Source organism: Lepus europaeus, chromosome 10 (genome assembly GCF_033115175.1).
Source record: "Lepus europaeus isolate LE1 chromosome 10, mLepTim1.pri, whole genome shotgun sequence".
NCBI classification, from domain to species: domain Eukaryota; kingdom Metazoa; phylum Chordata; class Mammalia; order Lagomorpha; family Leporidae; genus Lepus; species Lepus europaeus.
Genome location: NC_084836.1, coordinates 14728551 through 14754767, shown reverse-complemented (window position 1 = coordinate 14754767; position 26217 = coordinate 14728551). Strand labels below are relative to the sequence as shown.

The window sequence follows — 26217 nt, the reverse complement described above, 5'->3', positions numbered from 1 at the left end:
CACCTGTCAGTCCCACCCTGTCACATGGTCCCTGCTGAACAGACACATTCCCTTCTTCTTCGCAGACACATTCCCCTCTTCTTTGTGGCTACCCTCTGTTTAGCATGTACAGAAAGCCTTCAGGTTGAGATAAAGTACAGCAGAGAGACCTAAAGCTAAATGGAGGAGCTACTTTGTCCCTTTATGGGTTGGTCTTTGAAAGACTGTTTGGGAGGGTTGTGACCAGTGGTGTAAATGGTGAAGTGAAGCAGAGAGCTCTGCCCCGGGTGCACGGGCAGCAGGGGTGAAGGGGAGCCACTCTGGTCTGCCCTGTAACTGCTCCTGCATGTCCAGCAGTTAGGGGAGGCTCAGAGACTAGGTGGGGCTTGGAACTAGAGGCTTTGGTGAAACTGTGGAAGAAAAATGGAGGATTGCAGAGAAGAGCAAACCGATGGGGCTTGTTGACTGACTCTAAGAGAAAAGGTGCCACAGCGGTTGTGGCTGGAAGCCTGGCAAGCAGTGGCACAGTCACACAGCAGCATGTATCTCACAGAGCTTAGTCGATGGGGACTCGGGTTCTGAAGTGCATACGCTGTTGCATGATTCATCCATTGCTTGCATGTTCACTGTGTACCAGGCACTGTTCTAGATCCTAGGAAGACAGCAAGATCTCTGCTGTGTCGGAGTTTATCTTCTCTTGGGGGAAGAGACAGAAAAGAAACAAACAAAGCTAGGACAGGCTAGTTAAGGATAGTGAGAAGTGCTGGGTGTGCAGAGGATGGGAGAGTGGTTGGAGGTCGGAGAGTAATGTTCGTGGGAGCAGCCTCCTGAAGAAGGCGCCGCAGAGCTGCGACCTGAAGGAAGACAAGGAGCCAGCAGAAGTCTGGAAGAAGAAAGTTCTAGGTGGGGAGAAAGAACCGTTTGGGCAAAAGCATGGGTGCACAGACTGCGTTCAAGGAACAGAAAAGGCAGCTGGGGCCAAGTGGGGCTGGCATTTGGCCTAAGGTTTAAGCTGCTGTTTGAGATGACCACATTTCATATTGCAGTGCTTGGATTCAAGTGTCAGCTCTACTCCTTACTCAGCTTCCTGCTAGAGCACACCCTGGGAGGCAGCAGCTATGGCTCAAGTAGCTGGATTCCTAAATCCCAGGTTTGGTCCCTAGCCTGAGCCCATTGCCAGCATTGGGGATTTGAACCAGTAAATAGGAATTCCCCATATCTTTTATCTGTCTGTCTACCTGCCTGCCTTGCTACGTACCTACTTTCCTACCTATCTCTATATCTTTTTCCCTGACTCTGACAAATACATAAAATTTTAAGAAAAAATAAAAAGGCAGATCTGGTAAGTTATATGCTTGAAGAGCAGCATGATATAAGAAGTGGTCAGAGAAATAGGATAGAAACACATTCTCTGGGGCCGGCGCTGTGGCATAGCAGGTAAAGCCACTGCCTGCAGTGCCAGCATCCCATAGAGGCGCTGGTTCTAGTCCCGGCTGCTCCACTTTCGATCCAGCTCTCTACTATGGCCTGGGAAAGCAGTAGAAGATGGCCCAAGTCCTTGGGTCCCTGCACCCACGTGGGAGACCTGGAAGAAGCTCTTGGCTCCTGGCTTCAGATCAGTGCAGCTCCGGCCATCACAGCCAATTGGGGAGTGAACCAATGGATGGAAGACCCCTTTCTCTCCCTTCTCTCCCTCCCCTCCCTCCCCCCCCCCCCCCCGTATAACTCTTTCGAATAAATAAATAAATCTTTAAAAAAAAGAAAAGAAAAGAAACACATCCTCCAGGCCTTGTGGGAAAAAGAAGAGTTTGGGCTTTATTCTGCATATATGCTGGGAACCAATAGGACTATTGGATAGTGAGTGTAACCTAAGGGATGACAAGCTCTAACTTACGACTCTAAGAACTCAACCAGGAGAAGGGCAAGGAGGGCAGCAGGAAGCTCATCTCTGTGGCCCAGACCAGGAGAACAGCAGTGGGAATGTGGAGAGACTTTTCTGCCTTCAGGTATCCCATTACCGCACTGCCCTTGAGATGGCTGCAACTTCAAGGATTTCCCCTGGAAAAGACAGCCTTTTCCTGAGGCAAAATCCTAATAGCTCTTAATATTCTTCTCTGTGCCTCCTATTTAAGATGAGCATCTTGTCAGAATTCTCATTCTTTCTGTGTAAGTTCCTTTACTTCTGCCACTAATGAGAATAAATTCCACCCTGTGCACCTTATTCCAGAAACACCTGCCATACTCCCAGATGAAGACATCTTCCTCAAATGGAGCTGCGTTTTCCAGTATCCCTTTCTAAAATCAACTCATTGTCAAATTGCTGCTGCCTTCTTTAGTTGGTCCTTTGATCAGCCTTTAGTAGCCTTGGTTAAAATTCACAATCTATCAAGAATTTGAACAGATACAAAGGGATGTGCATTTTGAGCTCTCATCTTTGGCCCCTCTCCCAATTCATCTGGCAAGATGTGAGGGTTAAAGCACAAAAGGGGGCCGTACTTGAAGAGAGAATTTGGACCTCTCTGTACAGCCTGCACAGCTGGCAGGTGTCTGGCAGGAGTCACTCACTAACCCAAGCCGTAGTGGGGGACCCAAAGAGGAGCAGGGTCAGGCCTGGGAGAGTTGGATATTGGCAAGAGTGATGTGGATGAACTGGTTACTTTGAGAAAACTGTCGTTGGGGATTCTTTTTGATGTGGGACTCTGGAGTTGTAATCACTAGGCTAACTGCTCACTCCCGGGGGATTCTTTTTGTACATGCATAATATGTAGGTTGCCTGTCTCTGCCTAATGCCTCTTAACATTTCCTCTCTAACAGTTAGCAGCCTTGAGAATCTGGTTCCATGGAATATGAGTTATCTGTCCCACTTGAGCCTTATCACCTCCAAGGTTGTAGGATACTTAAGGGCTAAATGAAACATGTGGAGAGGAAGCTGGTCAGCAGGATATTACTTGCTGTATATGATGAACAAGCTCACGCAAAAGGGAGGACAGAGTGGGTTGACCACCGCCAGAAGCACTGGTTCCCAGTAGGCAGGGATCAGCATCAGTGCTGTATGATAAGCAGTATTGAGTGTGATTGGCCAGAGGCGGCCCACTGTAGAAATGCAAATATCTTCTCAGTAGTTGTTAAAGATGTGGCAGACCCATCACCTTTCATAACCTCCCAAATGGAGGAAGACTAAGCAGAATGCCAAGTGATGAGGAGAGAATGTGTTTATTAAAAACAAAAGATAGCGTCACAATTAACAGGAAGCCCTCCTCGGCCCAGATGCAGGCAGGATTTTCTTGCTGAGCACTTTTTCAATGAAGGGATTTCAGCTCCTTCTTCCCATAAGACATTCAGGTAACCTTAAGGCTGGGTTTTTGTGAGGTCAGTCAGGTATCTCTTCAGTGGGTGTGCAGTGTACTGGCTCCCCCGGGAGCTGTGCCTTTGCTGCTGAGAATCCCTGGAGCAGTTCATCTGTTAGTGATATGCAAGGCACTGGCCAGCGGGAGAGAGATGTTTTAGTAATGACCTTCTATAGGCCAAATTTGTGAACTTGTTGTATGTGTTTACAAAAGAAGGAAAGTTTTGTTTTTAAATTCAGTTGGGGAGAAGTATGTAAACCCTGAGGTCCTCATCTCCTTTCCCCAGTGTTCCAGATTTTCTGAGTACTTAAGAGCAAACGCAGGACCTACACAGTCAATGCACAGTGATGTTCTGAAGGGGAAGTAGAACAGAACATGGGTCCTTCATAGTCTTTCATGATCAGCCATATAGACAGAGTTAAACATAGAGAGATTCACATATAATGCTGATTGGAATCATGTCTGAAACTAGACTTTCTATTAAAATTGAAGTAACTTGTGTAAGTGTCATTAATTTTGATATGAATTCTACCTGGAGGAAAGTCAAGGGGCAAATATTTTTTCTTGTGCCTTCTTTCCTCTGAGCATTTATTAGAAGATTTCCTGCTTTCTCTCTCTCTCTCTTTTTAATTCTCTAACTAAAATTTTCTCTCTCTGGAGTTCCCAAGTTAAGTTGCATTTCAGTATTCAGGCAAACCAAATTATTATATTTCCAGATTTCCTCTGACTTTTGCTGCCATTCACAATGAGGGAGGAAAAAGTGGGCTCCTTTGATGTGGAGAAGGGGGAAAAAAAAGCAATATATCACTTCCCTGAAAGAACATTTCTCAGTCTCTCATGTGAAAAAGGATTAGCACCTCCAACAAAGGTCCTGCAGATCACAGCATCGGGCAGCAGCACCAGGCAGGCTTCCTAAGCAGAGGGAGGACTGCGCTGGAGCTGGAGTGTTTGTCCTGGCAAACAGGAGCTCTTTAATAACGGGGAGTCTGAGACAATGGCATACGCTCACTGACACCCCTGCCCCCACCAGACCATAAAGGACCAGACAGCTAGGTTAAAGGGAGCAAAGTCACCTTTTGTTTTACAATAAAAATCCAGCCTCCCTAAAATGGAGTTTTCCACGTACGGCTATAGTGTATCTATCTTTGGTTAAGAATTATGCGTAAAGTTGTTACAAAGTTCCATCTTTGCCCTTCTGTTGTTCAAAATAAGTTACATTATAAGGTCATTTGCCTTCATTTTTCAATAATAAAAATTATTTACTGACCTGCCAAATTAATTTAGGAAGAGTTTGATTGACTGTTTCTTAGAATAAAAGAAAACTTAGTGTAGTTTCCCAGCACGTCAAAGAATCCTTACACAGTAGGCAGGAAGCACTGTGAAAACTAAGAAAATGTGAAGTCACATGTAGCAAAAAAGCTGAGAAGAAAGTGTATTTGTTAAACGAGGCTTGGTTACAAACTGGTTTTGCCAGACCTTCGTTGGTTATTTCTTTTTGCTAAATATTATGTTTTCTAAAATAGAATGAAAGGGCCTGATTTAATGTAATAATAATAACACCTTGTACCCTTGTAGCACTTGAGACTGTCTGAAATCCTCTGAAGCTTCAAACAGTCTGGATATCTTTGGCTCCCTACTTTGCTTGATCCTGCTTGAATGGGAGTTTCTAAGTGGGAGGGGAGCCGGGGCCGATGGAGCTGACAGCATGAGCCCCAAGATAAGGTGCATGATGCCAAAGCTCCCCTCAGAGTTGGGTCCAAAGAGAAATTTCATCAACTCTTACTTTCATGTTAGAAATCAGGATTATTCCGTCCACATAGACCCCTTATTGTAAGAAGATTTTATGTAATTTACTTTTTCCAAACAAATTTTGGTCTTCAGTAGCTAGCCTGTAACCCCTCTGACCTTTCAGTAAATATCCAACTAAAGCTTTGAAATTAGGGTATTTAGTGTTTTATGGCCCAGAATAAAAATCTCCAATTCTGTTTCCAAATAGTGTAGCCTCAACACATTTTATTAAGCTCTTGACACATTCAGCCGTGTGTATTTTGTAAAGTTCCTATGGTTATTGTTTTACAATAGCTGCTTCCAGAAGCATTGTAAGGGTTTCAATTAATCAGCCCTTTGTGGGCTTCGGACTATGCAGATTTATCACATCAAACCATTCAACAGCTCCTGGGAAAGCCGTGTAAAAACTGTATTGTCTCTAGCGCCTCCTCTCATTTAGAGTGATGTTTTAATAAGAAAGCTAATCAAGTTTTCTTATGCATTATTTATCTGTTAACATGTAAGGAAGAGCTGAATTAAAATTATGTCAGCCGGGATGTGGCAAGTGATGTGATAGGTCTGGAAATGATTCAACAAGAGAACAAAGCTCGTATGATTCAACAGTTTTTGTCTGCTCTCGCCTGCCCCTTGGGATTATTTAAGGTAGTGGTGTGAAAAAGAAAAGGAGGTTAATTCGATAACTGGAAAGGAGGAAGGGAAGAAAGGAGCAACCACCTGTGTTGGCCTTCATGTTTTGATTTAGAGATTTACATTTGTGAATGTGTAAAGGCTCATGGAGATGAGTTTATTCAAAACAAAACATTTCTTACTTAATAGGAACAAACTTGAAAGCATTCCTGCTGCTGCTTTGGCCCCATTTACCGCCATGTTCATCAGCAGTAAACTCTTTCCCACTAGCATTCGGCAGCCCCAGGCCCTGTGAAGTTCTGCAGTGATGGCAATGACCTGAACAACCTGCAAAGGAGTGAGGTTCAGCCGACCTGAGTGCGACTGCAGGCGCTTCCATTCATTAAGTCGGGCTACTTCGCTTAGCTTGTTGCTTCCTGCTGGGAGTAATTAGGTTTCTTATATAATAATGATTCCTTGTGTTTAGAGCAGTCTTTCTCTAAGGACCTTAAAGTACCTCTCAGACATTAGCTCATCTGTTCTTCTAACACAACCGCCCCGTGAGGCAAGTGCTAATTATTCCCATTACAAAGATTGGATGACTAAGGCTCGCCCACAGAGTGGTGCTCCATCCACACCCTAAGGCTAACCTTACAGCCACCTGATGCCTTGGTGTCCTGCACTCCTGAGGTCTGAGGGCAGGGTGGTGAGAACTCTTCCCAGATGGCATTTGGCCTGCACTGATGTACCTCATGAATGCTGGGCACTGGTGCTAGAGTGTTCTCGCCTCTGCAGCCGCGTTGTGGCACTGTGGCTGAGAGAAGTCACAGTGTCATTTCCCCATTCATTCAGTACCTTGTCTGACGGTTCCCTGCCTGCGGAAAGTACAGGTGGGTGGCTAGATTGTCCTGCCTGGTGAGCCGGCCATCGTCCCAGCACTAGGCTGTGGCAAGCCGAATTGTATAAAGGTTCTCCTTGTCATCATTCCCCCCTATGACTCTGCACAGGCTTTGCCCCTGCCTCTCTGGAGTTAGGGCCCCGCATCTCTTTGTGTCCCTACCTCTTACTGCACTTGTCACACAGCATGTACTTAGCAGTGACTACCAAGAAAATAGAAAACCAGCCTATTTGAATGAAGACATTCCATTACACAGATTCTAGTAATTTTTTTGTCTTTCTTTTGAGGGAGAGAAACAGATGTAGCTCTCATGCACTGACCCCCCACCCCAAGTTCTCACAGCTGGGAACTCAATCCAGGTCTTCCACGTGGGAGGCAGGAACCCAAGTACTTGAACCATTACCTGCTGCCTCCCAGGGGGCTTATTAGCAGGAAACTGGAATCCACAGTGGAACTAGGGCTCCAAGACACTGCCATATGAGCTGTGGACTATACAACTGCTAGGCCAAATGCTCACCCCAACACTATTTTTACAAAGTGAAAAATGACTTTGGAATAAGTCAGTTGCTGTTAATAGTTTCAGGTACTTTATAAGAAAATCAAATGAACTGTAAGATTAACTGGGCTTTTAGCAGGGTTAATCTCTTCTTCAGTGTTTTCTATGTTCTGGGAAGCTGTGGAACTAGCAATAGAAAATTGATGTGGAAGCTTGCAGTCTCTGGGCTGTGACACAGCTCTGTGGCCGGGTGTTCCTGATATGCCTCCGCTGAGCAGATTGGGCTCTCACACTTGTGACTTGTTTGGATCCCTAAACTGTCTCCCTTTACAACTTGAAATTAAGATCGATGGGGATAGAATCACATTTTGTTGACTAGATAGCCACAGTCCTCTCACTGCCTGTGATTCGCTGTTTCCCTATCATATATTTTTGTGCAAAGTTGCAGAGTGTAGTCTGTGGTCTAATTCCCAGCTGGCCCTAGTGGGGCTGTGAAGTGTTCCTGGGCTTGTTAAATTGGTGTGTTTGCATTTTACCGCCAGGAGGCTGTGCTGTAAACAATGAGGTTGAGCCACCAGCATGAGCCAGGGGATGAAATTTTATTTTAAAATCTGAAATGCTGTGTAAGCATTTAAGGTATGAATCGGTAATTGTCTGACAACAGCTTCCATTAGATATGGTTTATTTGTAGTCCGTCCTCTTTTCAGGGGTCCAGGGGAGTGTTAACACACTGAAGCGGCCTGCATATCATTTACATTTTTTAACCAGCATTAAAGGAAAGTGATCCTAACTTTTAAGAGCACTAAATATTGGAATGGATTTTATGCCCCTGTCCCTGGAGGAAAACAGTCGGACTTTTCCCTTTGAAAATAAGAAATCTCCCTACTTTGATTTAGAATTTAAATAATTTTGAAAGCAGAGCAATACCATTAAAAAAAAAAAAAAGTCTGGTTCTAAGATTGAGAACTCACTTTTTACCCTAATGAATTCAGTGATTTTAAAAATCATCTGTCTAATTTGAGATTCGAGATCATCAAATTCTGTCTAAATATTTTGTTTTAACTTCTAAGCTCATTACGGTCTCTTTGTGTTAACTTGTATTAAAATCTGTCAGCTATGACTGGTCTCATAAGCACAGTCAGCGGAGCAGAATAAGTTAATTATTTACTTGTGTCACTAGTGCTCTTCATCTAATGAAATGCACAGCTGTGTTAGATCTGCAGTTGGATGTGTAGCTCCCATTGTCCCGCGAGTCAGCAGAGGGTAGAAGCCGCGGTGATGGAGAGCCCTCGGTTCTTTCTGCTGTTCTGGCTTTCTGTGTCGATTTCATGGATCTTTTATCATTCACTTTCACACAAAACAAACAACACAGGGCTGTCTGCTATGGGAACCATCTTGGCATATAAAAGGGTTTTCAGAGCCTAAAGTAATTTTAAGTTAGCTAAGATTTAATTTTTGGCTTACAGGTGCCCTTGGTTCGGAGACGAACCCAGCAGGTCCTGTAATGGAAGGGGAAAAAAAAAATCCGAAAGCTGCTAACATGTATTTTTTAAAGGAGCTATCAGAAAGGAGCTGATAAGAGAACAACTTCCCCAAAAGGAAGCTGTGCGTTCTAAATATTAATTAGATTTCTAGCAGAGTTATTAGAGATTCAGATTTCAGGGGAACGAGCATTTCTTTCATTTTAGCAGCTTGATGAAGTTGAGTTCGCTTGATTAAATGCAGGGACTGAAAACACAAACTCTGAGTCTCTCCTTCCCCTCCCCCAATAGAAAGGCCTCCTTCCCACTCACTCAGTTTTTGTACCTCTTGTCCCTCACTCCCACCTTCTCTTGGGAGCCAAGGGGCAGCTTCCTCCTGAGCAGACGCCGGCATCCCCCTGTGAACTGCTGCTTCAGGGGTGCCCAGAGCTATCTTGGGTTTTGTTTTTAAGGGGTGTAGCTAAGCCCTCCACCTCCTCATCCAGACAGCCTGGGACTCTGGCCCCTCTTCAGAATTGCCGTTTTTAACATTTTGTTCACTACTAAACAATGTTGTTGTCCGTGCACTTAGATTTACAGTTTGATTTCTTTCAAGGCAGATTTCCCAGTAGCCCTGGGGTTTTGTCAGATAATTCCAGTCTGGGTAAGATGGATTTTTGGTTGACACACGCTCTACTTGATTTAAATTCTAACACATCATGGCTGGAGTTGAAATCAAGTGAACGGAATGGGTGTCTCTGTTCTTGGTGTAAGAAAGCATAGATTCTTTATAATAAACAATACTATTTCAGCCAAAAAGCCCCCGGCCCTAGAATTCAGCTCTACAAGCCGAGTCACCGTTTTGTTGGCCGCCACCAGAAGTCAGAATATTAATAGTCAAAGAGACACAGACTCCTTTGCCTACAGGCTTCACTTCCTGGTGATGATAACAAATCACTAAAATTTTATTTTAAAGTAGTTTGAATAGAATGAAAAAAATCAACAGCAGTGTCTTTTCAATAGGTGCAGATGGTTGGTAACTTTTAAGCACAAGGGAAGTAATTTTGTCTTTCTCCAGTATAAAAGCATGTTCTTAGTGCAGTGCCACTGTACACTTGTTTTCAACTTCTGGATTGTGTAGAGGTGGTTAACACTCTAAATTCTACCCCTGTTTCTCCTCCCAAGAAAGAGAAATCAGAGGAATTAAGAACTATTTAGCCACAAAAATCCCTTACAGGTTAGAATAATATTAAGGACATAATAAAGAACAGTTAATTTAGGAGAAAACCAGTAGGATAACACAGAGTTAGTAGGTTTTCTATTTTGTTCTGTTTTCATTCTTAGAATTCCACTTCTGAGTCTAGCCTTTTTCTCCAAGGACGATTTGGCATTTAATTTTCTTGTTCAACTTTACAAGTTCAATCAAAGATCGCTTTTCTAATGTGCTATAAGCTATAGGAATTAAAATTCCTGCTGGCAGTTTAGGCTTAGCCAAGGCAGCCCTGGCAAGAATCAGCCAGGCAACCAGCAGTCTGTAGCCAAGCGGTAGACCTATTAGCACATCAGCCACACACGAGGACTTCTTGTCACAGCTTTTTAAGTCTATGTTTTAAACGCACTCCCTTGTTCAGTCTGTGTTTGCTGGTCAGAGAACTTGCGTTCCTGGGACTTGGGTGCAGAACCTAGCAGATCAGAAACTCGCCAGCGAGCAGCAAAATCGCTGCCAGACTGTACGCCTCAGGGCCACTGACAGGCCCAGGGCTCAGCGAAGCCACTGCCCCTCTGTCTCCACGGCCTGGGAGGGTGGGCAGGCAGCCTGGCAGCATCATTGTGTGTCGAGCCAGCGGGGCAGGCCACGGGCTGCAGTGCCTTTTCCACAAGGAGACTCATTTCTGGACCGTTTGTCTAGCAGGAGTGTTGGAAATTGCCTTTGTTGCTCTTGATAGAGACCGTGGGGAAGGTTTCCGAGCAGTGGAAATGGAGATAGCAGCAGGGAGATGCCAATTAAGTACTGTAGTCCTCCTTTCTGCCGATTTGCTTTACGTGGCATGAAATCTTCTGTCCCCCAGGTGTTTGCGGCTTGATCGTCCCCCAGGAGGACATGCCGTTTTGTGATTCTGGCATCTGTCCGGACATCATAATGAACCCACACGGCTTCCCGTCGAGAATGACGGTCAGTTACCTTTGGGTTTCTCGGGGGTGCCACTTTGAAGGAAGAAAGCAGGCAGGTGGTGGAGTTAGAGTGAGTGCAGGTGATGGGCCCCTGAGGCTGGATTTTAGAAAGAGCCCTTTGATCCCCTGCTGGAGAAACAGGTCCCCAGCCCCTGACCACTCCAGCCACACCCCTCTGCTGAACTTAACCTTGTAGAGAACCCAGGTGCATCCTTCCATACTCAGGGTTCCCCCTTCTTACCAGCGGAATGGCCTTGGACAAGTCACTGACCCTCCCTGTACCTGAGTCTCCTCTTCTGTAAACTGAGGGGATAACAGTACCGATCTCATGGCAGACTTGAGAGGCGTAAAATTTATTCATACACGTGAGGCTTTTTCAAAGAGTCTGCCACACGGCAAGAGAGCCAGAAATTTGGCTGCTATTAATTTATCACTATTGTAATAGCAGTCGTCTCACATCCGTTTGAGGATCTAAGCCAGAGAGAAATAGGCAGAGAGAATCCCTGTGCCACGGGGAGGTAGGTACTCACTGGAGTTGCTCCCTTCCCACAGGTGGGAAAGCTGATTGAGCTGCTGGCTGGCAAGGCTGGCGTGTTGGATGGCAGGTTCCACTACGGCACTGCATTTGGAGGGAGCAAAGTGAAGGATGTGTGTGAAGACCTCGTTCGCCATGGTTACAACTACTTGGGGAAGGACTATGTCACCTCCGGCATCACAGGGTGAGTAGGCTGTTGGGCCATCCCAAAGGAGAAGAATGGGTTCGTTAGGACAGAGGTCAGAGACCTTAAGCACAAGTCATGCTACACAGCAGCAACACAGAATTGGTTTTGGCATTGCAGATAGACCCTGCAAGGGTAACTGGTCGGATCTGTTTCTGTTAAAAATATGGAGTGCTTTTTAAAGTGGTCTCTCCGGGAGCAAGCATTTGATGCAGTGACTTAAGTTGCCACTTGGGGTGCCCACTTCACATGTCAGTGCCTGGTTTAAGTCTTGCTGTTCCTCTTCCTACCCAGCCTCCTGCTAATGGGCGTCCTGGGAGGCTGCAGAGGATGGCTCGAATACTTGAGTCCTTCCCAGGCTCCTGGCTTCAGCCTGGGGCTGGCTTTTGCATGCAAGTGAACCAGCCGATGAAAGCATTCTCTTTCTCTGTCAAATAAAATGAAAATAAATAATAAAATCATTTAGCCAAACTGTGGTACTATGGATTTGTTAGGTATATGATACTTGAGGTGTTCTAGAATCACGGTAGGGGTTTTGACTCAACAGGGTTAAGTAATGCCGGCTGTTCAGCTTCTGATCCAGTTCCCTGCTAATGCGCCTGGAGGGCAAAGGATGATGGACTAAGTGCTTGGGCCCCTGCCATCCACATGGGAAACATGGATGGAGTTCCGGGCTCCTGGCTTTGGCCTGGCCTAGCCCTGATGTTTTGAGGCCATTTCAAGAGTGAACCAGTACATGGAAGATTCATTCATTCTCTCTCTCTCTAGTGCTTTACCTTTCAAATAAGTAAATCTTTAAAAAAAAAAGGCAAGATGACCTGGTAGGAAAAAACTAACATTCTGTTTCAAAATGGTTCAGTAAGGCCGGCGCTGCAGCTCACTAGGCTCATCCTCCACCTGCGGTGCCGGTACCCCCAGTTCTAGTCCCGGTTGGGGTGCCGGATTCTGTCCTGGTTGCTCCTCTTCCAGTCCAGCTCGCTGCTGTGGCCTGGGAGGGCAGTGGAGGATGGCCCAAGTCCTTGGGCCCTGCGACCACATGGGAGACCAGCAGAAAGTACCTGGCTCCCGGCTTCAGATCGGTGTGGTGCGTCGGCCGTAGTGGCCATTTAGGGGGTGAACCAATGGAAGGAAGACCTCTCTCTCTCTCTCTCACTGTCTAACTCTGCCTGTCAAGAAAAAAAAAAAAGTTCAGTATTATAATGGAAGTTCATTTTTTAAAAACCATCTTTATTGCTAAATTGATCATCTTTCTACTTATCCACCCAAAGAATACAAATGTTGACCAGACAGTGTGAAAGCCATAGAATCAATATGGTAGAAACTTCCTAAACATCACTGTTGTGAAAGACTTGGACAGACTGTATCCTGCCTCCTATGGATGCAGGAGTCTGTGCCACAGTCCACACTGCCTCCCCCAAGGTCCCCAGCCAGAGTTTTTCATGGCAAAGTTGAGAAATACCGTTTAGCCTGCTTGATGAAAATTCCGCAGAGGGCCTGCAGACATACTTACCCGGGAGCTTTTGTCCCTTGTTTATTCTTGAGCATAGCTGGAAGGGATGTTCTACATAAGTGGAAGGAAAAAGGCTTTGTTCTGTTGGTAGAAGGGCACTGCATGACAGTTCTCTAAATTCTGTGAGCAGCCATGCTATTGAGGACTAGAATCGTTTGTTACCAGACATGGAAAAACTTTGTTCTGAGCATTTGATTGTAGAAAACAGAGAGAGAGATTGTGCAATTACTGTGCAACAGAGCTGAGATGAAAACAGGGTCCCAAGATGTCCTCTCCGTTGTGCCTCCCACCCTCCTCTGCGGCTTCCAAGAATCTGGTTGCACGTGAGCTAGCAGAATGGCTTGGTAACTGCAGAGGCCTCTGAATGAGGCTGACTGTTATCATGTGCAGCGAGCAAACAAGGACCAAACCTTTTTCATTGCCGCTCTGCTGTGTGTGTCACTTCGTTTGTCCTTCCTAGTGGAGCTCAAAATTGGCTTGTTTCAAGACCAGCCAGTGTGGCAGGGAGAACGTTGGCTTTGAATCCATGCTGACCCCTCACCAGCTTGTGTGAGCGTCGCAGACCTTCTGTGCTTTTTTTTCTGCATCTTCAGAACAGGGACAGCAATGCTCCCTTCCTGAATTGTCGTGTAGACTAAATGGAGCATGTGGATTCTTCTTTTCCTTTGAGGAAGGAAGTTCTGAGACAGTTCTGGTTCCAGACTAAAGAAAAAAAGATGTCTTCTGTCAAAGCACTTACATATTCAGTCACTTTAAAAACTTTCATGACAGTTCTTCCAAAATTGCATGGAATCCATGTTTACTAGACACTTGAAGTCATAGGTGCGGAGCCCTAGGGACCAAGGAGACAAAGTGCAGAGTTTATTTCTTGTGGGGAGGACGAGCAGTCATCAAAGAATTCAGTGTGCACTACAGTCCCTGAAGGTGTTGAGTACACTGGAGGGTGAGGTTGAGATTGAGATGTGCGGGGTGGGAAGAGAACTCTTCTAGAAGAGCTGAGCAGAGAGGGGCTCTCTGAAGAGGGGAAATGTTTGACCTGGTGGAAGAATGTTTCCTGGTATATCAAAATTTGGAATGGCAGGCACCAGGAAAAGTCGCATAATGTCATAGGCTGCATTTGAGGAGTAATGAAGAAGCTGGTATAGTTGGAAGAGAATGACCAAGGAGGGAATGAGAAGTGAGTCTGGGGTCAGATGGAACCAGATTCTGTTTCACATTATGGCTGTGACACAGAATTTCACCATTACAGGTTGTAAGTTTGATGGGAAGCCATTGGGGAGTTTATTGTGATTTACATTTTAGGAGGCATGGCCCTGGCTTGTTATGTGAAGAATGGACTGTCGAGGGATACGTTTAGAAGCGGGAAGGTCTATTAGAGGACTGTTTGTGGTAGGGTAGGCAAGAGGGGGTGGTGGCCTCACTGGAGTAGAAGCCATGAAGGATGGGTCATCTTACACATACTGCTTCAGGTGTTTATTTCTCTGTGAACCATTTATCTTTCAGTGTAGCTGTGATTTTTTTATTTCTTTCAGATCTAGCCTTTTTATTCACTCAGTCAGTCGTATGCAAGTAGCAACCAGCCCAGGACGAGTCTTAGAAAAAGCCATTACTTGTTAACTAACCCAAACATGCGGACCTGTCTTCCAGAGAGCCGTTAGAAGCCTACATCTACTTTGGCCCCGTGTACTATCAGAAACTGAAGCACATGGTGTTGGATAAGATGCACGCCCGCGCCCGGGGCCCACGTGCCGTCCTCACCAGGTAAGAGAAAAACATTGCAAGAATCTGTAGTACCGTCAAGTCCACCTTGCAGTTTTCAGTTAGAGCAATAAGCAGACTCGGTGAAGTTTCTGTTTTCCTGAGATGTTAAAATTTGGAATGTTAAGCACTGGGGAGGGGGAAACGTATGTATTATTAACTCAAAAAAGAAGTTACCAATTAAAAATCACTTTGCAGGCACAAGAACAAACCCACTGTGTAGGTCTTGCCAGTGGCCTCCAAATACTGCCATTTGGAGTATAACGCTCTGCAAATGCACTCCTATTCCGAGGGGCTCCAGGGAGGGAACTTTAAAATGTTTATGGAAATGCAGCTAAAACTAAGTCTGTTTTGATGTGAAGAGTTCTGAAATCCGCGCGTGGTTTTTCATAACACACACTTCCATGAATTCGTTGAAGTACCCTGTATGAGTCTACCTGCATGCACCATGCACACGTGGAAAATGCCCGGACCACGTTTGTCCTTTTAAGACTTAACAGAAACATAAGGCTCCGGCGCTTGCGTGCTTATTTGTTTTTGTTTATTTTATTTTTTAATTTTCAACTAGCATTTAATACATGTACCTTTTCTGGGGGTATAATGCAGTATTTCAACACATACGTAATCATAAATGGATCAAGGGATCAATGGATCAAATCAGGCAATTGGCACTTCTATTTCCTGTTCTTTATGTTTGGAGTCCGTCAGCTCCTCTCTCCTGCTCCACTGTGCTGTGAAACACCAGGACCGGCTACTGCCATCTGTCTGTATTCTGGTAATCATTGTCCAGCCTCCCCCTGTCCTTTCCCACCAATCTTCCCTGTCCCTCGTAATCACTTGAACATCCACACGTGACAGAGAATGCTACTTGCTTATCTGAGTCAGCTCCAGGAGGTGAGGGCCTGTGAGTACCCACTTCTCCAGTGTGTCCTCAGTTCCAAGCACAGAGTCTGTGTTGATGAGTGGGTAACTTTATTGGGGAAGGAAATCACAAGTTCTTTGTATCAGTATTTTGTGTCTTCAGGTTCCATGTTGCAGGCTCAGCCAACTATGGATCAGAAATATTTGGGAGAAAAATTGTGCCTATACTGGACAATGTATGGAATTTGTTTCTTATCAGTATTCCCCAAATAAGACAACTATTTACATGGCACTTACATTGTTTTAGCTATTATAAGTAATCTAGAGATCATTCAAAGTACAGATAGGTTGCATAACAACATTTCAGTCAGAAGACTACATCTATGATGAGGGTCCCCTAAAATTATAATGGAGCTGAGAACTTTCTGTCACCCAGGAACACTGTAGCACAAAGCAACTGTAGTACAAATACAACTGTGCTAACAGTTGTGCAAAAAGTCTAGCAGATACAGTTATATAAGGTACATAATACTTGATAATTAGTGACTACGTTACCGGTGTATGTGTTTTCTATACTTCTTCATCTTTATTTTATTTCTATTTACAAAAAGTCTGCTGGAAAACAACGCCAGTACACTGTCTGCAGCCTCGTACATCTCATGGTTGCCACATCTCTGGATTGCATCCTTTTCTTTCATGCTTGATTTAATCACACCTGTGTTTTGTTCATCATGGCCGCAGGAGCAGTGGGCTGTGCCATATAGCATATGCCATGTATGCCGTATGCCATATATATAGCCTAGGTGTGCAGTAGACTTCCCCCTGGGTTTGTGTAAGTGCACTCTGTGATGTTCACAAAACAGCAGAATCACCTAACTCTGCATTTCTCAGAACATACCCCTGTTGTTAAGTGATGCATGACTGTACACTGGTGGGTGTGGATAGGGGACTCGAGTAGGCTTAGATGTTGTTGTCCTCAGGTAAGCCTGGAACCAGTGCCCCTAGATAGTGAGGGACAACTGTGCTGTTTCTTGTGCTCTTAGTAATGTTTTTTGGAGTTGGAGAAGCATAGTTTAGGGCGGTAGATCTCAATAGGGCTGATTTTGCCACAGCCCCCCCCCACACACACACACACACTCAACACACCACCAGGAACATTTGACAACATCTGGAGACATTTTTAGTTGTCACAACCTGGGGGTGGGAAGGGAGCTACTTTCACCAGGGGGTAGAGGCTGGCCATGCTACTTGGCATCCTAAAGCACACAGGACCCCCAGCCAATGAAGAGAGTTACCCGGCTCGGTGTGGCCCTGCTGCTGAGACAGATAGGCCTGGGCCTGGCCTCCTCTCCACCTCTAAGCACTATCACAAGCCTCTCTTTGCTTTAGTTTTTCTCAAATACAAAGCAGAGATGACAGTACCTGCTTCCCAAGGTGCTGTGACTGTCAGGTCCTTAAATACAGAACGTACACCCTACCAGTCCATAGGAGGTGCTCAGTGAGTAGCCAGTTCCCTCCCTGCTATCACTGAGTACTGCTGGGCTGGTGACATAAAGGGGTAGGGGAAGAAGAGTAAAGCGGTAGGGTGTGGGTTTTATGGTCTTATCAACCGAGGGCGAGGTGTGGATGACTCAGTCCCTTCTCCGTGTACAGCCAAGCGGATGTGCAACTGTTGTACTGATGGAAGAGAGGTTGCAGTCAGGAGAGCGACCCCCTCACTTACTTACTTTCTTTCTTTCTTCCTTTCTTTCTCTCTCTTTCTCTTTCTCTCTCTCTCTCTCTCTCTCTCTCTTTCTCTCTCTCTTTCTCTCTCTCTTTTTCTTTCTTTCTTTCTGACAGGCAGAGTGGACAGTGAGAGAGAGAGACAGAGAGAAAGGTCTTCCGTTTGCTGTTGGTTCACCCCCACAGTGGCTGCTGCAGCCAACACACTGCGGCCGGTGCACCGCGCTGATCCAAAGCCAGGAGCCAGGTGCTTCTCCTGGTCTCCCATGCGGGTGCAGGGCCCAAGAACTTGGGCCATCCTCCACTGCACTCCTGGGCCACAGCAGAGAGCTGGACAGGAAGAGGGGCAACTGGGATAGAATCCGGCGCCCCAACCGGGACTAGAACCTGGGGCGCCACAGGCGGAGGATTAGCCTATTGAGCCACGGCGCCAGCCTCCCCTCACCTTCTTGAGTAGCTGTCCCCTCCTGCACTGCTATTTCAGAGTAACACAAATGTCAGAGCTGTTACTTCCTATACGTTGCTTTGTTGTGTAGAAAAAGTTAATTTTTTTAAGATTTTATTTATTTGACAGGTAGAGTTACAGACAGTGAGCGAGAGACAGAGAGAAAGGTCTTCCATCCGTTAGTTCACTCCCCAAATGGCCGCAATGGCCAGAACTATGCTGATCTGAAGCTAGGAGCCAGGTGCTTCTTCCTCGCCTCCCATGTGGGTGCAGGGGTCCAAGGACTTGGGCCATCTTTTTACTGCTTTCCCAGGCCATAGCAGAGAGCTGGATTCGAAGAGGAGCAACCAGGACTAGAACCAACGCCCATATGGGATGCCAGCACCGCAGGCAGAGGATTAACCTATTGCACCACGGCAGTGGTCCCAGAAGTTATGTTTTTTGAATTACTTTTGTGTTTTCCATTTGAAGACTGGTTGAAGTACATTTATTTGTATTCAGTTAACTTAGTTGGTTAAAATCCAAGGTCCTGCCCACATGTAGTCAGTCTGTCTGCCCTTTCCTTATCCAGTGACCTCAAGGGGAGGGAGCACCTACCCGTGACTGTTTCTACCCACAGATAAAGTTGTATGAATGCTGTGCTTGGCTATGCAGTTTCTACTATAATGTGTTCATTTAAACCTGGCTTTTTCATGTGTAGAGTTTCTTTCAACAAATAATCTATGGCTTTTTTCGATTCTCCATTGTAACATCCAATCCCATGCCAAAAACAGCATTAAAATTTCTACACTGTGTTCACCTTCTTAATTCTTTAGGAAGCTAGTGACAATGACAAAGATTAAAAGATGCTGTGGAATAAAGCAAACCTGGAGTTTATGGTCCACCCTGCTCCAAGAGCTCCTCCAAGAAGTGTCACTCTGGGGCCGACATAGTGGCACTGAGGGTTAAGCCACTGCCTGCAATACTAGCATCCCATATGGGCACCAGTCCTGACTGCTCTACTTCCAATCCAGCTCCCTGCTGATGTGCCTGGGAAAGCAGTGGAGTTCAGCCTGGGTGTTTGGATCTTTGCCACCCACATGGGAAACACGGAAGAGGCTCCTGGCTTTGGCCTGGCCTAGCCCCAGCCATTGTGGCCAATTGGGGATTATAACAGCTGATGGAAGACCTCTCTCGCTCTCGCTCTCTCTCTCTGTAACTTCCTTTCAAATAAATAAAAATAAGTCTTTTAAAGAAATCACTCCAAAGTAAGCCAACCACAGAGCTCACTTCTCCCTTGGTTTTCCTTTTCTCAAACAATTTGTGTGGTTAATATTGAGGTGAGGTTGCCTGAATTATTCAGAATTCCCTAATTTTACCTCCATCGCTGGTTCGTGGTTATTTAACCTTTTAAGGTTTTCCCATCATATATTTAAAACACAGGGAGTCCATTTAAGGGACAGACCTGGCTCTGTCTACTAGGGGACTCTTATTTCAGCCACTGTCTGTTCTGCTGAATTTTTCTGCTTTAAATAACAGAATACCAAGAGAGCTCTGAGAACACTCAGACATCATTCGCTGATTGGAGGACTTTACTATTGGGATATTGCTAGCATTGATGTTTTATGTGGTAATATACTAATACATTATTGCATCATATGATATAATTATGGTGTTTATTAATAACTGCCAGTAGTATGTCTTTTCTCATCGGAGGCTCTTTGGGATGGGTAATTTTTTGCACTTTCACAGTGAGGCTAAGCAGCAGTGTTCAAGGTCGCTGTCTAGTAAGTGAGTTGGATCCAGGTGAGCCCAGCTCCAAAGCCTTGTGCTCCTAGTCAGCGTGTGGCACTCTTTGTTTCTTTACTATAATAACACATGTGTCTGATAATTTGTTTCAAAGGCAGCCTACAGAAGGTCGATCTCGTGATGGTGGCTTGCGTCTTGGAGAAATGGAACGTGACTGTTTAATCGGTTATGGAGCCAGCATGCTTTTGCTAGAGAGACTAATGATTTCAAGTGATGCCTTTGAGGTTGACGTCTGTGGCCAGTGTGGACTTCTGGGGTATTCTGGCTGGTAAGTAGATCCCATGTGTCTCTCCTACAGCACCCCTTGCCTCTAAAATCACAGCTCAAGAATTGGACCTGGATAATCCATATTCTCCCATCTGCCTCTGATTACCAACATGCCCTTCCCCCTACGTGCCTGTAATTGAGGAATCTGTCTGTACAGGTTTTGTTTATCTGCATAACAGTCTGCTTTTATACTTACTAGAGTTTAAACTTCCAAAGAGTAGATACTTTTATCTCTTTTTATTATTATTATTATTATTTTTTTTTTTTTTTTGACAGGCAGAGTGGACAGTGAGAGAGAGAGACAGAGAGAAAGGTCTTCCTTTTGCCGTTGGTTCACCCTCCAATGGCCGCCGCGGTAGCGCGCTGCGGCCGGCGCACCGCGCTGTTCCGATGGCAGGAGCCAGGTGCTTCTCCTGGTCTCCCATGGGGTGCAGAGCCCAAGCACTTGGGCCATCCTCCACTGCACTCCCTGGCCACAGCAGAGAGCTGGCCTGGAAGAGGGGCAACCGGGACAGGATCGGTGCCCCGACCGGGACTAGAACCCGGTGTGCCAGCGCCGCAAGGCGGAGGATTAGCCTGTTGAGCCACGGCGCCGGCCTTCTTTTTTTAATGTTATCTCAAATGCCTTTCATAACACTCTTTATCCAAAAAAGTCCTAGCAGATGCATTGTGTAAAATGTCCTTATTTGTAACCTCTGACACAGAGAACCAGGTAGGTCGCCACAGGCCTTACAATAAATTGATGATAGAGCCAGAGGACCAGGGTCTGGTGGGTGCCCTGACCCCTTGTCTATTTTCTCTGTACATTCCATGAGAGAAGCCATGTCTGTCTTAGTCATTCATTCAGCAAATATTTAATGAGTATCTGACTATCAAGTGTCACATGGCTGTTCCAGGCCTCAGAAATGGCTGCTCATGGGGAACTTGTCTTCTAGTTCATTCTGAGTGGTTACATTCTGTCTTGTTGACCCCTGTGTCTCCAGCCTGGGACCTGGTCCATGGTTTACAAAAAATAATTACAAAATAATATCTTGCATTTGTCAGATTGCCCATAAGTAATTGAAAGCCTCCTTTGGACAGAGCCCAACCTCTTGCTGTCCTTAGCCGCCAGCTTCTTGGTTAAATAAAGCAAATCAAGAGTTCAGAACAAGGGGCCTTCTTTGAACCCAGTGTATACCTTGCTTGTTCAATGACAAAACCTTTGAGCCAATTATTGTATGCTTCGGGTGTAGAAGAACTGATGAGCCTGTCTGTGCAGAAATCTTTTCATTTATGAGCTCACGGGCGAGGTGGCCTCTGCAGCTCCTCCTTTTCTTCTGTTTGTGAGGTGGGCGACATTATTCTTGAGGTAAGCTTGGCCCTTTCTTTAGCAATGAGGCAGCGGTTTGTTTCCATCCTGAGAAGTTTGTGCATCTTTTGAAATGCATATTGAGCTTGCTTTTCATAGTCTGGGGTGAAGAGAGAAGAAATAATGTAGTAGGGAGACACCTGGAACCTCGTTCCACTAGGCCAAGTCTTCAAATTTGGCACAAGGGTTTTTAAGTAATTTACCTTGAAAGGATGGGATGGAAGAGCCATCTCATTCAAAAGAGGGGTTATGAGACTTCAAAAAGAGTTCCCTTGTCTTGTCCTCCTCCCTCCTATCCTCCAAAGGAGAAAAGCAACAGTAAACCAGATTTGCGTCTGCACTGTGCCGACTTCTGGATGCTCAGGGAATGAGGTGTGTAGGCAGGCCCCCAGACGCAGGGGTCCATCTCAGTACCGTTCTGTTCTAGGCCTGTCCTCGGCTGCTGAGTCCCTTGGCATTTCCGGGTCGCTTGATGGCAGTGCCCAGCTTTGAAGGTTAATGTGCTCAGAGTATTCTGTATTTGAAATCCTTTGAACGAGGACTGTATCAGGTTATACCTTTTGAGGGTCTTTGCTGTGGTTAAACTAGACCTTAATCTACATGCCACATGTCTGATTCTGAGTGGCCTGCTCACTCCCTGCTGCCTCGCCATTCTGGTGGTCCGGCAGCCTCCCTGAGCCTGGCGATGCTGTCGTCCCACTGGCTGTGTGGGAGGGAGGGAGCGCGGGCGTCTGCAGGAAGTCGCTCTGTAATGAGCAGCATGGTGGAGGCTGGGTAATTAGAGTGGTTCAGAACCTTGAGACTGGCCTTTTGTCAGTGATTTGCACATTAGTACGGCATTGCTATGGGGATGTTTACAGCATGACCTGCTCCACAGAAGACGCCAAAGGCGGAAGTCAGGACAGGTTCAGAAGGAGCATGGCAGACGAGCAGGTCCCTGTGAGATAATTAGCTCCTAGCAGGTGTTTCAGCAGGCAGACGCTTCCTGTATGAAGCCGCAGCCTCGTCCTTCTGCTGCCGCCTTTGTCCTTAAAAAAAAAAGTCAGTCTGTTTCATTGTTCATGTCAAGTTTCTAGCTTTGGAAGTTGTTCAGAGACAGGGTAAGGTAGTTATATGCACACACACTCATTGGAACATTTTCCGTGATAGAAAAATTATTTAATGCTAGAGAAGATTAATGGGCTATCTGGATTATGAATCAGTACATACGGAAATTTTAGAGAGGTTAGCTTGAAGGCAGGGACATAGCTGAGACAGGAGAATCAGCAGGAAGTTACCCTGTGGAATCCATGTCCCCGATTTAGTTAGAGCACGAATGCCATCCTGCAGAGACTAGATCAGCCCTGGCACATTACAGTTTCGTTTTACCAGTTGCTAAAACCATCCCAGCTCATCTCAAAGCATTCAGTGGTTCCAGAAATACAAAGAAAAGGTGACGGTCGTCTTAATCCCCAGAGATGACCACTGTTAGCATCTTAGTGACTTCAGACATCTCGGATTGCCACTAGTTCTTTAATTTTTTTTATTTGACCGGAATCCTTTCAAGATTCTGATAACAGCAGAAAAATACAAATATACACTTGAGGAAAGATCTCTAGCACTTTACATACTGTTTTAAGGGCCCTGTACACTTACTGAACCCCTCTGCAGCCTCCTGTTACTGCGCTGTTTAGCAAACTGCCCTCTTCACTCTGCAGTGTGTCCTGCACACCTTACATCTGCATAAATATGATCTACGTTGTCTCAGTATGGCTGCACAGTGTCCTTCTGTGTAAATGTCCTGTACTCACAGGACCCCTGGCCCAGGGGCCATGTGAGTTGTCTGCTTTACGCTGTCACACACAGCATAGCATGATTGAGATTGGTCTTGTACACGTGTCTGGCACTTTGTGCTCACTTGACCCAAGAATACGTGCATTTACACACATTTCCTGCAAGGAGGCATTACTACCCACGTGTTCTCATCAGCATGGCATCTTCTAAGCCTCTGTTGCAGGTCTTCTTGCACCTATGTCCTCTCCTCCTCCTACCTGGAGGACCTAGTTTTCTCCCTATTAAATACCAGCATTTGTACTGGATACTTGGTGTCTTAGCTGCCCCAGACCCCTGGGTAGTAGTTTAACATCCTGTTTTGGCTTAAAACTTGAAAGAAAATTCCACTTTCTCCTGGGACCCCTTGTTCAGTTTAGTTATTAAGATCTAAGTTCAGGGACCAGCACTGTGGCATAGAAAGTTAAGCTACTGCCCATGGTGACAGCATCCCATATGGGTGCCAGTTCAAGTCCCAGCTGCTCCACTTGTGATCCAGCTCTCTGCTGTGGCCTGAGAAAGCAGTAGAAGTTGGCCCAAGTCCTTGGACCCCTGCCACCCATGTGGGAGACCCAGAAGAATCTCCTGGTTCCTGGCTTACGCCTGGCCCACCCCTGGCTGTTGAGGCCATTTGGGGAGTGAACTAGCAGGTGGAAGATTCTCTCTCGCTCTCTCTCACTCACCCTCTCTTTCAGATAAATAAATTTAAAAAAAAAAAAAGACCTAAGTTCAGTTTATCTGCTCTTCTGAAAGAAAGAAAAAAGAAAAAAATCCTAGTTGGAATGGCGAGCATATTGGTTAGGAACGGGGCTGTTGTAAGGATTAAGTGGGAATATATGCACACAGCTCTGCACACACATATTCTTATTGCACAAAGCCTTGCATGTTGTCAGTGCAGTAGCTGACAGAAATAAACCAGCCTGAAGAACGCTGGGGAAGTTAGCATTTGATTAGATACACACTCATATTCAGAAGTCTTGTCTTTCCCACCAGACTTCGACTATCTCAGGATAGTCATGGTTTCACATCTTACCTAGAATAGTATGCCAGTGTAGTGGCTGCTTATCAAATTCATGGAGATTGAAGCAATTTAAAACTCTCTTTGTGCCGGCGCCGCGGCTCAACAGGCTAATCCTCCGCCTTGCGGCGCCAGCACACTGGGTTCTAGTCCCGGTCGGGGCACCGGATTCTGTCCCGGTTGCCCCTCTTCCAGGCCAGCTCTCTGCTGTGGCCAGGGAGTGCAGTGGAGGATGGCCCAAGTGCTTGGGCCCTGCACCCCATGGGAGACCAGGAAAAGCACCTGGCTCCTGCCTTCGGATCAGCGCAGTGCGCTGGCCCCAGCACACCAGCCGCGGCAGCCATTGGAGGGTGAACCAATGGCAAAGGAAGACCTTTCTCTCTGTCTCTCTCTCTCTCACTGTCCACTCTGCCTGTCAAAAATAAAAAAACTCTTAACCAACAAAAAATATAATCTGAAGAATCTGAGTAAATTTCCAGTGCTTGGGCATGTAGGCAAGTGTTTTGCATTTTAAGGAGAAAGGACTAGAAGTATGGTAGTAACTGATTCAAGTTGTATGCTTCTAAAACTGGAGGGAGTAGGGTTTGTTTTTATTTTTTCTTTTGCTTCCGTGGATGTTTCTATTTTCCTGAGCATTTATGTACATACTTGATAGTGTGGACACTTAAGAATAGAAAAATAACTGATTTGATGGAATGCTAACAGGATTATATAGGGAAAACTCTCATTTCCTCCATGGAGGCCTTCGCTTTGGCACTGCTGTCCCTCTAACACGTGCTGACTTGGGTTTCAGGTGTCATTACTGCAAGTCATCGTGTCACGTGTCTTCCCTCCGCATCCCGTACGCCTGTAAGCTGCTCTTCCAGGAGCTGCAGTCCATGAACATTATCCCCAGGTTAAAACTGTCCAAGTACAATGACTAAGGATGGAAAAGATGACTAACTAAGGAGAACAATAGACACATCCAACGCAGTGGAAAGCAGAAGGAATTGAGGTCTACTTTCGCTCCTGTGAGTCAATCCTTTGAATGTTGGCTCATAAAAACAAACAAGAAGAACTGTTGGCAGGAGTTTTTTATATACCAGAAAACGGACTGGACGACCTTGACCAGTGAGTGGACCCCAAGCCATGGGAGCGTTGCTGACACACGGCCTGCGGTGCAGTTTGACTAACAAGGAGACATGACCCAAGTGGTAAATGAGCTGTTGTTTTTGTCTGGGACCTTGCAGCGGCCTTGTTAGGAAGACCTTATCCATTAAGAAGGATGCTTGTGCTTCAGTTTCCCTTGGTATCTTTTGGCTGACAAAACTGAAGCTTCTTATGACTCTGGAGGATATGAAGAATCCCTGTGAATCCATTAGCTTGGCTTCTGTCGAGGTGGCCGATCCTGAGCAGAGTATGAGGAAAGAGGACCGCGTGAAGCCATGGCAGCGGCCAGAAAAGTGCCGGCTTTCCTGCCTGGTGCTGTGAGACCATGAGTGTTCCCTACAGTTGAATCTCGCCCTTACACATCCAAACCTTGTCGTTTTAATCCTGGTGGAATATAATAAATATATTGCTACCTTGTTAAGCCAAAATGTCGTCTTTTCTGATGGACTCTATGACTGTTTTGAACCTGCACGATGGTACCGTGCAATCCTATGTGGTAAAGATCTGAATAAAACTCCTTGGATTCCCTGTCACTTTCTGTTTACAGTAAGTCAGAAAAGCTCTAAGTAATAGACAGCAGCTACATTCCCATCATGTCATGTCTAAAATGTTCCATGGAATTTTGGTAGTTATTATACACCAGTAAGAATCAAGGTTGGGAAGCTGGCTGTAATCAAGTGAATCGTACACAGGACATTTTCACAGCTTTTAATGACCCCAAGCTAGTATGTATTGAGACTCTACAGAAGAAAAACATTCTGGGGAGCTAGACGAGTCATTGACTTGAGAAGTCAACCTCATTTTCCTTCCTTTGCAGTAAAAATCTGTAGCAGCAATCACGGAGACTTTGCAGTAAAAGCAAAAGGAAGTCGTTGAGTTGAGCAGGCCTTGCTCAGCCTTCAAAGGCAAGGTCGCGCCACGGCTCACTAGGCTAATCCTCCGCCTGCGTCGCCGGCACCCCGGGTTCTAGTCCCGGTTGGGGCGCCGGATTCTGTCCTGGTTGCTCCTCTTCCAGTCCAGCTCTCTGCTGTGGCCTGGGAAGGCAGTGGAGGATGGCCCAAGTGCTTGGGCCCTGCA

At 45.8% G+C, this 26217-nt stretch overlaps 1 protein-coding gene across 2 annotated transcripts in view; it reads left to right on the top strand.

Moving 5' to 3' along the window:
• Positions 1–25662, top strand: part of POLR3B (RNA polymerase III subunit B) — a 116729-nt gene extending 91067 nt beyond the window's left edge. For both annotated transcript variants that reach the window (XM_062202976.1, XM_062202977.1), the window contains exons 24-28: positions 10644–10747; positions 11299–11465; positions 14623–14736; positions 19644–19817; positions 24785–25662. In XM_062202976.1, the coding sequence (XP_062058960.1) occupies positions 10644–10747; positions 11299–11465; positions 14623–14736; positions 19644–19817; positions 24785–24914 (689 nt within the window). In that variant the 3' untranslated portion in view covers positions 24915–25662. The remainder of the gene's footprint in view (positions 1–10643; positions 10748–11298; positions 11466–14622; positions 14737–19643; positions 19818–24784) is intronic.
• Positions 25663–26217: the final 555 nt, after the last annotated feature.